Source organism: Vidua macroura, unplaced genomic scaffold, assembly GCF_024509145.1.
Source record: "Vidua macroura isolate BioBank_ID:100142 unplaced genomic scaffold, ASM2450914v1 whyUn_scaffold_222, whole genome shotgun sequence".
In the NCBI taxonomy this organism is placed as follows: domain Eukaryota; kingdom Metazoa; phylum Chordata; class Aves; order Passeriformes; family Viduidae; genus Vidua; species Vidua macroura.
This window is the reverse complement of record NW_026530591.1, coordinates 1-13,325: the sequence shown is the minus strand read 5'-3', so window position 1 is coordinate 13,325 and position 13,325 is coordinate 1. Positions and strand designations below refer to the sequence as shown.

General features: G+C 71.6%; 2 protein-coding genes across 2 annotated transcripts; one reads left to right on the top strand and one right to left on the bottom strand.

Annotated features, from left to right (window-relative positions):
- Nucleotides 1–449: 449 nt before the first annotated feature.
- Nucleotides 450–8,280, bottom strand: LOC128802938 (basic proline-rich protein-like). Its single transcript, XM_053969495.1, is given in 13 exon segments — nt 450–667; nt 1,420–1,478; nt 1,569–1,615; nt 2,733–2,802; nt 3,598–3,730; nt 4,637–4,844; nt 5,564–5,698; nt 6,040–6,139; nt 6,141–6,379; nt 6,382–6,430; nt 6,856–6,900; nt 7,726–8,077; nt 8,139–8,280. Coding segments are annotated over 13 exon segments (1,614 nt in total). The 5' UTR covers nt 8,273–8,280; the 3' UTR covers nt 450–624.
- A 238-nt stretch (nt 8,281–8,518) lies between these two features.
- Nucleotides 8,519–13,246, top strand: LOC128802932 (vasodilator-stimulated phosphoprotein-like; the record flags this gene model as incomplete). Its single annotated transcript, XM_053969490.1, is given in 8 exon segments — nt 8,519–8,984; nt 10,863–11,034; nt 11,961–12,129; nt 12,249–12,259; nt 12,261–12,289; nt 12,291–12,311; nt 12,418–12,458; nt 13,011–13,246. Coding segments are annotated over 8 exon segments (774 nt in total), but the record flags the coding sequence as incomplete, so codon positions are not given.
- Between the last annotated feature and the right edge of the window lie 79 nt (nt 13,247–13,325).

Sequence of the window (13,325 nt, the reverse complement as noted above, 5' to 3'; positions counted from 1 at the left end):
CACTGGGGACATTGGGGGACACTGGGACATTGGGGACACTGGGGGACACTGAGGACATTGGGGGACATTGGGGGACACTGGGGGACACTGGGGGGACATTGGGTGGACATTGGGGACACTGGGGGGACATTGGGGACATTGGGGACATTGGGGGACACTGGGGACACTGGGGGACATTGGGGACACTGGGGACATTGGGGACACTGGGGGACACTGGTGACATTGGGGGACACTGAGGGACACTGGGGGACACTGAGGGACACTGAGGGACATTAAGGGACACGGCGGATCGCAGACACACATCGGGGGTCCCCGCTGCCCCCAGGACACCCTGTCCCTCCCCCCGTGTCCCCGTGTCCCCCCCCCGTGTCCCCCCCGTGTCCCCCCCGTGTCCCCCCCCCCGTGTCCCCCCCGTGTCCCCCCCGTGTCCCCTCGCCACCAGACCCGGCTGTCACAAGAGTTTTTATTAAAGTGACCCCTCCCCAGCGTGGGGGGGGGAGGGGAAGGACACGGGGGGGGGGGGGGTGGGGGGGGGTGGGGGAGGGGTGCGGGGACCCCTCCTCCCTCCCGGCCTCGCCCCTCCCCCCTCGCTGTCACCTCGGGGGGGGGGCGGGGCCGGGGGCGTCACTGCGGCTTGGCTTTGGCACTGGGGAGCTTGGCCAGGAGCCTGCGGGCACAGCGGGGTCGGGGGGGGGCGTGGGGACATCCCGGGGACATCCCGGGGACATCCCGGGGACACCCACGGGGACAACCCGGGGACACCCCCAGGGACACCCCCAGGGACATCCCCAGGGACACCCGGGACACCCAGGGACACCCGGGGACACCTGGGGACACCACCGGGACATGGGGACACCCAGGGACATCCCGGGGACATCCCCAGGGACACCCGGGGACACCACCAGGACATGGGGACACCCTGGGGACATCCCGGGGACATCCCCAGGGACACCCGGGGACATCCCGGGGACAACCCGGGGATACCCACGGGGACAGGGGGACACCTGGGGACACCCCCAGGGACACCCCGGGACACCACCAGGACATGGGGACACCCTGGGGACACCCCGGGGACAGGGGGACACCCCCAGGGACACCCTGGGGACACCCTGGGAACAGGGGGGACACGGGGACACCACGGGGACACCCCTAGGGACACCCCGGGGACACCCCGGGACAGGGGGACACCGAGATGCCCCCGGGGACACACCGGGGACACCATGGGTACACCTGGGGACACCATGGAGACACCCAGGGGACACGGGGACACCCACGGGGACAGGGGGACACCACGGGGATCCCCCCGGGGACACCCTGGGGACACCACCAGGACATGGGGACACCCCCAGGACATGGGGACACCCTGGGGACACCACGGGGACACGATGGGGACACCCCTGGGGACACGGGGACACTCACCTGGCTCGCAGGTGGCTCAGGTGGCTCCTGGCCAGGCTCGTGTACTGGTCAATCTGGGCCTGGGGACATCGCAGGGGACAATGTTGGGGGGGGGGGGGGACACACCCACGACTGTCACCCCACCCCGGTGTCCCCGGTGTCCCCCGTACCTGGTGGCGCCGGTAGAGCACGGGGAAGGTGAAGGCGCAGACGACACCTGGCGGGGGAGGGCGGTGTCACCTCGGCTGTCACCCTCGGGTCCCCAGCTGTCCCCTCCCCCCCGTCCCCAGGCTGTCCCCGTGTCCCCATCCCGTGTCCCTGTCCCACATCCCCATCCCCGTGTCCCCGCAGTGTCCCTGTGTCCCCTCAGTGTCCCCATGTCCCCCCACGTCCCCGTGTCCCCCCAGTGTCCCCCATGTCCCCCAATGTCCCCATGTGCCCCTGTGTCCCCATGTCCCCCCATGTCCCTGTCTCACCTCAGTGTCCCCATGTCCCCTCAATGTTCTCATGTCCCCCCATGTCCCCGTGTCCCCCCAGTGTCCCCATGTGCCCCTGTGTCCCCATGTCCCCTCAGTGTCCCCATGTCACCTCAATGTTCTCATGTTCCCTCGTGTCCCCGTGTCCCCCCATGTCCCCGTGTCCCCCCAGTGTCCCCATGTCCCCCCATGTCCCCGTGTCCCCTCAGTGTCCCCCATGTCCCCCCAATGTCCCCATGTGCCCCTGTGTCCCCATGTCCCCTCAGTGTCCCCATGTCACCTCAATGTTCTCATGTCCCCTCATGTCCCCGTGTCCCCCCATGTCCCCGTGTCCCCTCAATGTCCCCGTGTCCCCTCAGTGTCCCTGTGTCCCCATGCCCCCGTGTCCTCTCAGTGTCCCTGTGTCCCCTCAATATCCCCATGCCCCCCGGGTGTCCTGGTGTCCCGGTGTCCAGGTGTCCTCGGTGTCCCCCAGTGTCCCCCCATTCCCCCTGGTGTCCCCGGTGTCCTCATGTCCCCAGTGTCCCAGTGTCCCACGGTGTCCCCAGTGTCCCCCCGTGCCCCCCAGTGTCCCCAGTGTCCCCATGTCCCCCGGGTGTCCCAGTGTCCCGATGCCCCCCGGTGTCCCCGATGTCCCCTGGTGTCCCCGGTGTCCCCCGGTGTCCCCCCATGCCCCCCGGTGTCCCGGTGTCCCCATGCCCCCCATGCCCCCCGGTGTCCCCGGTGTCCCAATGCCCCCCGATGTCCCCAGTGTCCCCCGGTGTCCCGGTGTCCCCCATGCCCCCCGGTGTCCCAATGCCTCCCGGTGTCCCTGGTGTCCCCAATGTCCCCCGGTGTCCCCGGTGTCCCGCTCCGTACCCGCTCCCAGCAGCGTCAGCCCGTTGCACACGGCCCCCACGTAGGTCAGCAGGTAGAACAGGAAGGCGAACTGCGGCCACCGCGGTGCCACCCGCCACCGTCACCGCCACCGCCACCGTCACTGCCACCGGCACCCCTCGTGCCACCCACAGCCCCCGTGCCCGCCCCCCGCATGTCCCCAATACCCCCCAAGTGTCCCCATGTCCCCAATGTCCCCAAGCGTCCCCATTTCCCCAATAACCCCCAAATGTCCCCAGTGTCCCCAATGTCCCCAAGTGTCCCCATGTCCCCAATACCCCCCAAATGTCCCCAGTGTCCCCAATGTCCCCAAGTGTCCCCATGTCCCCAATACCCCCCAAATGTCCCCAGTGTCCCCAATGTCCCCAAGTGTCCCCATGTCCCCAATACCCCCCAAATGTCCCCAATACCCCCCGCATGTCCCCAATACCCCCCAAATGTCCCCAATGTCCCCAATACCCCCCCAAGTGTCCCCCATGTCCCCCATGTCCCCAACGCCCTCAGTGTCCCCCACACCCCCTTGTGCCCCCCGTGTCCCCCCATGTCCCCAACGCCCTCAATGTCCCCAAGGCCCTCCATGTCCCCCCGTGCCCCCCATGTCCCCAGTGCCCCCCACGTCCCCAGTGTCCCCCATGTCCCCAATGTCCCCAGTGCCCCCCACGTCCCCAGTGTCCCCAGTGTCCCCCGTGCCCCTCATGTCCCCAACGTCCCCCATGTCCCCAATGTCCCCCATGTCCCCAGTGTCCCCCGTGCCCCTCATGTCCCCAACGTTCCCCATGTCCCCAGTGTCCCCCATGTCCCCAATGTCCCCGGTGTCCCCAGTGCCCCCCGTGCCCCCCGGTGTCACCTTGAGGGACTCGGGGACGCTGTGGACGAGGAAGAGGCGGGTGAGGGTGCGGGTGGCCGTCACCGCGTGCCGCGCCAGGCACCGCGCCCAGCGCTGCTGCTGCTCCGCGCTGAGCGGCCCCGAGGGCGGCGGCCTGGGGACAGCCCCGGGGACAGGGGGACAGGGACAGCGTCAGGGGACAGCCCCGGGGACAGGGGGACAGGGACAGCGTCAGGGGACAGCCACAGGGACAGGGGGACAGGGACAGCGTCAGGGGACAGCCACGGGGACACGGGGACAGGGACAGCGTCAGGGGACAGCCACGGGGACACGGGGATGGGGACAGGGACAGGGGGACTGGGACAGCGTCAGGGGACAGCCACGGGGACAGGGACAGGGGACAGCCACGGGGACAGGGACAGCGTCAGGGGACAGCCACGGGGACATGGGGACAGGGACGGGGACAGGGGGACAGGGACAGCGTCAGGGGACAGCCCCGGGGACATGGGGACAGGGACGGGGACAGGGGGACAGGGACAGTGTCAGAGGACAGCCACGGGGACGGGGACAGGGACGGGGACAGGGGGACAGGGACAGCGTCAGGGGACAGCCACAGGGACATGGGGACAGGGACGGGGACAGGGGGACAGGGACAGCGTCAGGGGACAGCCCCGGGGACATGGGGACAGGGACGGGGACAGGGGGACAGGGACAGCCACGGGGACACGGGGACAGGGACAGCGTCAGGGGACAGCCATGGGGACAGGGACAGTGATTGGGGACACGGACAGGGTACGGAGACAGGGGGATAGGGCCGGGGGACAGGGTTAGGGGACAGCCACGGGGACAGGGGGACAGGGAGACAAAGACAGGGACAGGGACAGTGTCAGGGAAACAGAGGACAGGGGGACAGGGACAGAGGACAGCCACGGGGACAAGGACAGCAGGGACGGGGACAGGGACACGGCTGCGGGAACAAGGACAGGGACACACCGGGGCGGCCAGCGCGGGGGGGTGGCGGGCAGGGGGACAGCGGGCGCGTGCCCCCGGTGCCACTCACCGCGCGGGGGGCTCGGGGGCCGGGGGGCTCAGCGCCCTCAGGGCCAGCTGGCGCAGCCGCAGGGGGACGGTGACGGCCAGCACGGCCAGCGCGGCGTGGGCGCCCACCGAGACGGCGCTGAAGCGGGACAGGCACCCCAGGGCCACCAGTGCCACCAGTAAGGCCAGCGCCGAGCGCTCGGGCGCCCGCCAGTACAGCAGCTCCCACGCTGGGGGACAGCGGGGTCACGGCGGGGGACGGCGCTGTGCCCCCCCCAGTGCCCCCCCAGAGTCACCCCAGTTCCTCACTGGAGCCCCCCCAGTGCTCCCAGTTTCTCCCAGTGCCCCCCCAGTGCTCCCAGTCCCTCCCAGTGCCCCCCCCAGTGCTCCCAGTCCCTCCCAGTGCCCCCCCAGTGCCCCTTCGGAGTCACCCCAGTTCCTCACTGGAGCCCCCCAGTGCTTCCCAGTCCCTCCCAGTGCCCCACCAGTGCCCCCCCCCCAATGCTCCCAGTTCCTCACTGGAGCCCCACCAGTGCTCCCAGTTTCTCCCAGTGCCCCCCCAGTGCTTCCCAGTGCCCACCCAGCAGTTCCCAGTCCCTCCCAGTGCCCCCCCAGTGCTTCCCAGTGCCCCCCCCAGTGCTCCCAGTCCCTCCCAGTGCCCCACCCAGCGGTTCCCAGTCCCTCCCAGTGTCCCCCCAGTCCCTCCCAGTCCCTCCCCAGTGCTTCCCAGTCCCTCCCAGTTGCCCTTCCCAGTGCTCCCAGTGCCCCCCCCGCGCTGCACCTGCCCCCTCCATGGCTCCCGCGGGTGCTGCCGGGTGTTTTTTTTTGGGGGGGGGGGTCACCCCCTATTTTTAGCCGCCAATGGCGGCGGGGCCCGCGGGACCCTCCCCGAAATTGGACCCCGGGGGCCGCCCCCCCGCCCCTCCCCGCGCTCCGATTGGCCGCTCACCCTGTCCGTCAGCGCCCGCCGCGCTCGCTGATTGGTCCGAGGGCGGCGGGGGCGGGGCCGAGGCCGGAGGGGGCTCCGGGGGGGGCGGGCGCGGGGCGCCCCCTGGCGGCGGGGGAGGGAGGGGCGCGGGGGCTGCTGGGAGGAAGAAATGGGGGAGGGGGGCGTCGGAGGGGGTCTCGGGACCCCCCCCAAAGGACCCGGACCCACCCTTGGGGACCCCCAGATTCCCCCAGGGACCCCCAAATCCCCCCGGGGGTGTCCCCGGACCCTTCCTGTCCCCCCCAGGGACCCCCAAATCCGCCCTGGGGACCCCCAAATCCCCCCGGGGGTGTCCCCGGACCCTTCCTGTCCCCCCCAGGGACCCCCAAATCCGCCCTGGGGACCCCCAAATCCCCCCGGGGGTGTCCCCGAACCCTTCACATCCCCGAACCCCATATGGGGACCCCCCCAGGGACCCCCCCCCCCCCAATCCTCACCCGGGCTCCCGGGGGTCTCCTCAGCCTCGCCCCCTCCCCGGTCCGCCAGGGTCCCCTCGGGGGGGGCCGGGGGCTCCCCGGGACGTTTCGGGGGGGCCCCTGGCGACCGCTCGGGGGTCCGGCCCCCGGGGGGAGCCCCCCGAGCTCAGGCGGGGGGCGCGGCCCCGGCGGGGGTCGCGGCGGGCGCGGGGCCCCGGCTCGGGCTGGGGGGCGCCGCCCCCGCCCCCGAAAGCGATGTAGGAGAAGGTGAGCTCCCGGGGGGGGTCCCGGGGGGGTCCCCGGGGGTCCCCCCAGGCCGCCGCCCGCTCTTCGTCCTCATCCTCATCCTCCTCCTCCTCCTCGGGGGGCTCCGGCGCCGGCAGCTCGGGGAACGCCGAGTCCTCGCTGCCGCCTGCGGGGGGGGTCGGGGGGTTTTGGGGTTCGGGGGGGGGGGTTTGGGGTTCGGAGGGGGTTGGGGTTCAGGGAATTTGGGGTTCATTGCGAGTTTGGGGTTCGGGGGGGGTTTCGAGTTCGGGGGGTTCGGAATTCACTGGGGGTTTGGGGTTCGGGAGGGCTTGGGGTTCGGGGGGGTGTTTGGGGTTCCGGGGGGTTTGGGGTTCGGGAGGGCTTGGGGTTCGGGGGGGTGTTTGGAGTTCCGGGGGGTTTGGGTTTAGCGGGGTTTGGGGTTCGCGGTTTTAGGGTTCATTGGGGGTTTGGAGTTCAGGGGATTTGGGGTTCAGGGGATTTGGAGTTCAGGGGATTTGGGGTTCAGGGGGGTCCGGCCATCCCGCGCCCCCTCCCCAAAATCCGCGCCCCGCCCGGGGGGGCCCCGCTCACCCTCGGTGGAGTCCGGCGTGGTGGAGGCCGTGGACGGAGCCTCTTCTGGGGGGCGACGGGGGCGGCACCCCCAAACTTGGTCCGCGCTTCCCGGGACCCCCCGGGCGCGCCCCGCGTCCCGTTCCCGGTCAGTTCCGGACCCTCCGTCCCGGTTCGCGCATCCCCGGGATCTCCCGGTGCCCCCATCCCCGGTGTCCCGTTCCCGGTGCTCCCGGCGCCTCCCGGTTCCCGTATCCCCGGCGCCTCCCGGTACCGTCGCCCCCGATACCTTTGTCCCCGGTACCTCCCCGTGTCCCACCCCCGGTTCCCGCAATCCCGGTCCCTCCCGGTTCCCGGTCGGGCCGCGCCCGGTAACTCCCGGACCCCTCATCCCGGCCACTCCCAGTCCTTCCGTGCCCGGTTCCTGCCGGTTCCCGCAGCTCCGGTCCCGCCCGGTGCTGCCCCGATCCCCCCATCCCGCGCCATCCCCGTCCCCTCCCCGGTTCCCGGTGCCGGGTCCATCCCCGGTTCCCGGTGCCGGATCCATCCCCGGTTCCCGGTGCCCCCATCCCCGACCACTCCCAGTCCTTCCGTGCCCGGCTCCTCCCGGTTCCCGCAGCCCCGGTCCGCCCCGGTGCCCCCATCCCCGGCTGCCCCTGGCCCCTCCCGGTTCCCTGCTGCCGGTGCCGCTTCCCGGTGCCGCTTCCCGGTCCCCCATCCCCGGCCACTCCCGGTTCCCCGTCACCTCCCGCATCCCGCAGCCCCTCCCGCTCCCTCCATTCCCGGTGCCCGGTACCCGCCACCCCATCCCCGGCCCCTCCCGGAGCCGCCGCCCCCTCCCCGCTCCCCGCTCCCGGTGCCGGTTCCCCGGTGCCGGTTCCCGGTCCGTACTGCAGTGGGCGAAGCCCAGGACCTGCCCCATGGCGGCGGCCCCCGCATGGGGCTCCCGGTCGCGCTCGGCCCCGCCGCCCCCGGGCCGGCCCCGCCGCGCATCACCGCGGCGCCATGGCGGGGCCCGAGGCCACGGACAAAGGGCGGCGGCGGCGGCGGCGGCGGCGGCGGCGGCGGAGGAGAGGGGCGGGGCGGGGGGCGGGACCGCACCGGGGAGCCGGGAATGGGGAAACCGGCACCGGGAATGGCAGCGGGAACCGACACCGGGAATGGCACCGGGAACCGGCAGCGGAGAGCCGGGATCCGGGCACTGGGAAACCGGGAACCGCGAACCGGCACCGGGAACCGGGCACTGGGAGACGGGAACCGGCACCAGGAACCGGGAACCGGGCACCGGCACCGGGAATTGGCACTGGGAGCCGGGAACCGGCACCGGGAACCGGCACTGGGAGCCGGGAACCGGCACCAGGAACCGGGAACCGCGAACCGGCACCGGGAACTGGCACTGGGAGCCGGGAACTGGGAACCGGGCACTGGGAACCGGCATCGGAAACTGGGAACCGGCACTGGGAACCGGCACCAGAGAGCCGGGAACTGGGAACCGGCAACGGAAACTGGGAACCTGCACCGGGAACCGGGAACCGCGAACCGGCACCGGGAATTGGCACTGGGAGCCGGGAACTGGGAACCGGGCACCAGGAACTGGGAACCGGCAACAGAAACTGGGAACCGGGCACCGGCACCGGGAACCGCGAGCCGGCACCGGAGAGCCGGGAACCGGGAACCGGGCACTGGGAACCGGGCACTGGGAACCGGCACCGGGAACCGGGCACCGACCCCGGAGCTCCCCGGTTCCCCTCGGCCCCGCCGGCACCTCCCAGTGCCCCCCAGTCCCTCCCAGTGCCCAGGACCGGAGAGTTCGGGGGGGACACCGGCTGGGGGGACACCGGGGGTCACCGGGGGGTCCGTTGGGGGACACCGGGGGACACCGGGGGTCACCGGGGGGGTCCGTTGGGGGACACCGGGGGACACTGGGAGGAGCCACTGGTCGTTACTGGTCCCCGATGGGCCCCGCGCGCCGCCGTTGCCGCTTGAGGGGGTCCGGGGGCGCCTCCCGGTCGCCGCCGCCGTTACCGGGAGGGGAGGGGCCGGGAGGGCGGGGCCATGCCCATGGGGGGCGGGGCCTCTCGCCGGGACCGGCGGGTCCGGCCCCCGCCGCCACCGGAAGGGCCCGGACCGGCCGCCGCCGCCAGCATGAGGTGAGCGGCGATCGGTACTGGGAGCGACTGGGAGCGACTGGGAGCGACTGGGAGCGCCGCGTACCGGCGCTGGGGGGGCTGGCGGAAGCGTTAACGGGCGCGGGGGGCACCGGGGAGCGGCACCGGGGGCGCTGGGAGCGGGAACGGGGCGCGCTGGGAGCACCGGGGATCGGTACTGGGCGAACTGGGAGCACTGGGAGCAGCGGAGAGCGGCGCTGGGGGCACTGGGAGAGCCGGTAACGGGCACCGGGCGGTACCGGGGCGCTGGGGGCGCCGGTAACGGGCGCTGGGGGCAGCGGGCGGCGCCGGTAACGGGCACTGGGAGAACTGGAAGCGGGCGTTGCGGGCGCTGGGCAGCACTGGGAGAGCCGGGATCCGGAACTGGGAGCACTGGGAGCGCCGGGAAGCGGTACTGGGAGCGCCGGGAAAACCGGGAAGTGGGACCGGGAGCTCGGGGACAACCGGGAACTGGGGCGGGGGCACTGGGAGCGCCGGGAACGGGCACTGGGGGCACTGGGAGCGCCGGGAACGGGCACTGGGGGTACTGGGAGCGCTGGGAACCGGTACTGGGGGTACTGGGAGCTCCGGGAACGGGCACTGGGGTTACTGGGAGCGCCGGGAACCGGTACTGGGGGTACTGGGAGCGCCGGGAACGGGCACTGGGGGTACTGGGAGCGCCGGGAACCGGTACTGGGGATACTGGGAGCGCCGGGAATCGGTACTGGGGTTACTGGGAGAACCGGGAACCGGTACTGGGCTTACTGGGAGGGCTGGGAGTCGGTACTGGGGTTACTGGGAGAACCGGGAACGGGCACTGGGGGTACTGGGAGCACCGGGAAACGGTACTGGGCTTACTGGGAGGGCTGGGAACCGGTACTGGGAGTACTGGGAGCGCCGGGAACGGGCACCGGGGGTACTGGGAGCTCTGGGAGTGCGCAGGGAAAGGGACTGGAAAAACTGGGAGCGGGCACTGGGAGCACTGGGAGCACTGGGAGCACTGGGAGCACTGGGAGTGGGCACTGGGAGCACTGGGAGCACTGGGAGCACTGGGAATGGGCACTGGGAGCACTGGGAGCACTGGGAGCACTGGGAACGGGCACTGGGAGCACTGGGAATGGGCACTGGGAGCACTGGGAGCACTGGGAGCGGGCACTGGGAGCACTGGGAGCACTGGGAGCACTGGGAATGGGCACTGGGAGCACTGGGAGCACTGGGAGGCCCCGCGGGGGTGGGGGAGGGGCCGCCCCGGGGCGAAGAGGAAGGAAAAGGGGGGGGGGCGGGGGGAGGTTTTGGGGTGCGGGGGGGGATTTGGGGATGTCCGGGGGGCGGGGGGAGGGTGGCAGCACCCGGGGGGGGCTGGGGGGGGGGGGTCCCACATATTGGGGAGGGGGTCCCCATATAAGGGGGGAGGTCCAGCCCCCCTTTTAGGGGTCCCAGCACCCTCGGGGGGGGTCCCATCCCCTTTTAGGGGTTCCCGCCCCCCTTTGGGGGTTCCCACTCCCCTTTTGGGTGGTCCCAGCCCCTCGGGGGGGGCCCACCCGGGGTTCCCACCCCCCATTTCGTTGTTTCCCCCCCCTTTTAGGGTCCCCACCCCCCTTTGGGGGTTCCCACTCCCCTTTTGGGTGGTCCCACCCCCCTTTTAGGGTTCTCAGCCCCTCGGGGGGGTCTCACCCGGGGTTCCCACCCCCATATCTGGGTCCCCCCCCCATTTCTGGGTTCCCCCCCATTCCGTGTCCCCCCCATTCCGTGTCCCCCCCATTTCGGGGTCCCCCCCATTCCGTGTCCCCCCCCCCATTCCGTGTCCCCCCCATTTCGGGGGGCCCCCCCCCCGTTCCGTGTCCCCCCCCATTTCGGGGGGCTGACCCGCTGCCCCCCCAGCGAGCGGCTGCTGTGCAGCGCCCGCGCCTCGGTGCTGCTCTACGACGAGGGGCAGCGGCAGTGGGTGCCGGCGGGGGGGCCCCCCCCGGGCCCCAGCTGTGTCCAGCTGTTCCACCAGCCCGGCAGCCGCGCCTTCCGCCTGGTGGGGCGGCGGCTGCAGCCCGAGCAGCAGGTGCGGGCACCCGGGGGGCACCTGGGGGCACCTGGGGGGCACCTGGGGGGCACCTGGGGGGCACCTGGGGGTACCTGGGGGGCAGCTGGGGGTACCTAGAGGGCACCTGGGGGCACTTGGGGGTACCGGGGGGTGCCTGGGGGTGCCTGGGGGTACCTAGAGGGCACCTGGGGGGGACCTGGGGGGCGCCTGGGGGGCAGCTGGGGGGGACGTGGGGCACCTGGGGGCAGCTGGGGGGATGGAGAAGCACCTGGGGGGCACCTGGGGTGTGGCTAGGGGTACCTAGAGGGCACCTGGGGGGCACCTGAGGAGGCTGGGGGGCGCCTGGGGGGCACCCGGGGGTACCTGGGAATACGTGGGGGCACCTGTAGGGCACCTGGGCGTACCTGGGGGGCACCTGGGGGTACCTGGGTGTACCTGGGGGGGCACCTGGGGGTACCTGGAGGGCACCTGGGGGGCGCCTGGGGGGATGGAGAAGCAGCTGGGGGGCACCTGGGGGGCACATGGGGGTACCTGGGGGTACCTGGGGGGCACCTGGGGGGCGCCTGGGGGGATGGAGAAGCACTTGGGGGCACCTGGGGGCACCTGGGGGTACCTGGGGGGCACCTGGGGGGCGCCTGAGGGCACGGAGAAGCACCTGAGAGGCGCCTGGGGGCACCTGGGGGGATGGAGAAGCACCTGGGGGCACCTGGGGGCACCCGGGGGTACCTGGGGGGCACCTGGGGGCACCTGGGGGGCGCCTGGGGGGCAGCTGGGGACACCTGGGGGGCACTTGGGGGGCACCTGGGGGGGCTGCGAGGCCTTTGTGTGTCCCCCAGGGCTGGGAGGGGGCAGCCCTTTTGTTTATTTTTTTTTTTTTTTTTTTTTGGGGTGGTGGGGGGGCGTTCTGGGCCCCCCTCCCCACACGCCGTGCCCAACCCCCCCAGGTGGTGCTGAACTGCCCCCTGGGCCGGGGGCTGCGCTACAGCCAGGCCACGGCCCAGTTCCACCAGTGGCGCGAGGGCCGGCGGGTCTGGGGGCTCAGCTTCGCCGCCCCCCCCGAGGCCGCCCGCTTCGGCGGGGCCGTGCTGCGGGCGCTGCAGGCGCTGGACCTCGGTGAGTCCGGGGGCGTTCGGGGGTCCCCGAACCCCCCCCCCCCCCACACTGTGTGCCCCCCAACCCCCCCCAACCCCACCCTGGGGTCACCTCGGTGCGCCCCCCCCCCCCCCCCGCAGGAACGCCGCCTGTCGTGGCCGGAGCCCGACGGTTCCGCCCCCCCCCCCGGAGCAGCCGGACAGGTGAGGGGGGGGACCCCAAATTTATTGGGGGGTGGGGGGTGGGGGGTTGGAAGCCTTCATGGTTGTGGGGGGGGGATTGATCGACTGACCCTAAACCCCCCCCCAGGGTGGTGATGGAGGAGTCTGAGCGCCGCGGGACGGCTGCAGGTGGGTGGGGGATTGGGGACCCCCCCCCCAAAAAAAAAAATCAACCATGACACCCCCCCCCAAAAAATCAACTCTGACCCCCCACCCCAAAAAAGTCAACCCTGACACCCCCCTCAAAAAAAAAAATCAACCATGACACCCCCCCCAAAAAAATCAACCCTGATCTCCCCCCAAAAAAATCAACCATGACACCCCCCCAAAAAAGAAACCAATCCTGACCCCCCAAAAAATCACCCTGACCCCCGCCAAAAAAAATCAACCCTGATCTCCCCAAAAAATCAACCCTGACCCCCCCTCAAAAAAATCAACCCTGACCCCCCCAAAAAAACCAACCCTGAACCCCCCAAAAAAATCAACCCTGATCTCCCCCCCAAAAAAAACCAACCCTGAACCCCCCCAAAATAAATCAACCCTGACCCCCCTCCCCAAAAAATCAACCCTGATCTCCCCCCAAAAAACCAACCCTGACCCCCCACCCCAAAAAATGAACTCTGACCCCCCCCAAAAAACCAACCCTGACCCCCTTCCCGAATTTCTTTTCTCCCCCCCCAGGACCCCCGGCTGCGCCCCCCCCGCCGCCCCCCGGCCCTCCCCCACCCCCGGGCCCCCCCCGCCGCCCCGGCCCCCCCCCTCCCCCCCCCCCGGGGGGTGCCCCCGGCGCCGCCGCCGCTGCCGGGGGGGGCGGGGGGCGGCCCGGAGGGGGGGGGGCGGTCCCCGGGGGGGGTCCCGGGGGGGTCTCCGGCTTCGCCGCCGCCATCGCGGGGGCCAAACTCAGGAGAGTCGGGAAGGTGAGGGGTTTTTTTTTTTTTGGGGGGGGGGTTTTAATTTATTAATTAACTAATTAATTAATTAATTAGTTACTAGCGG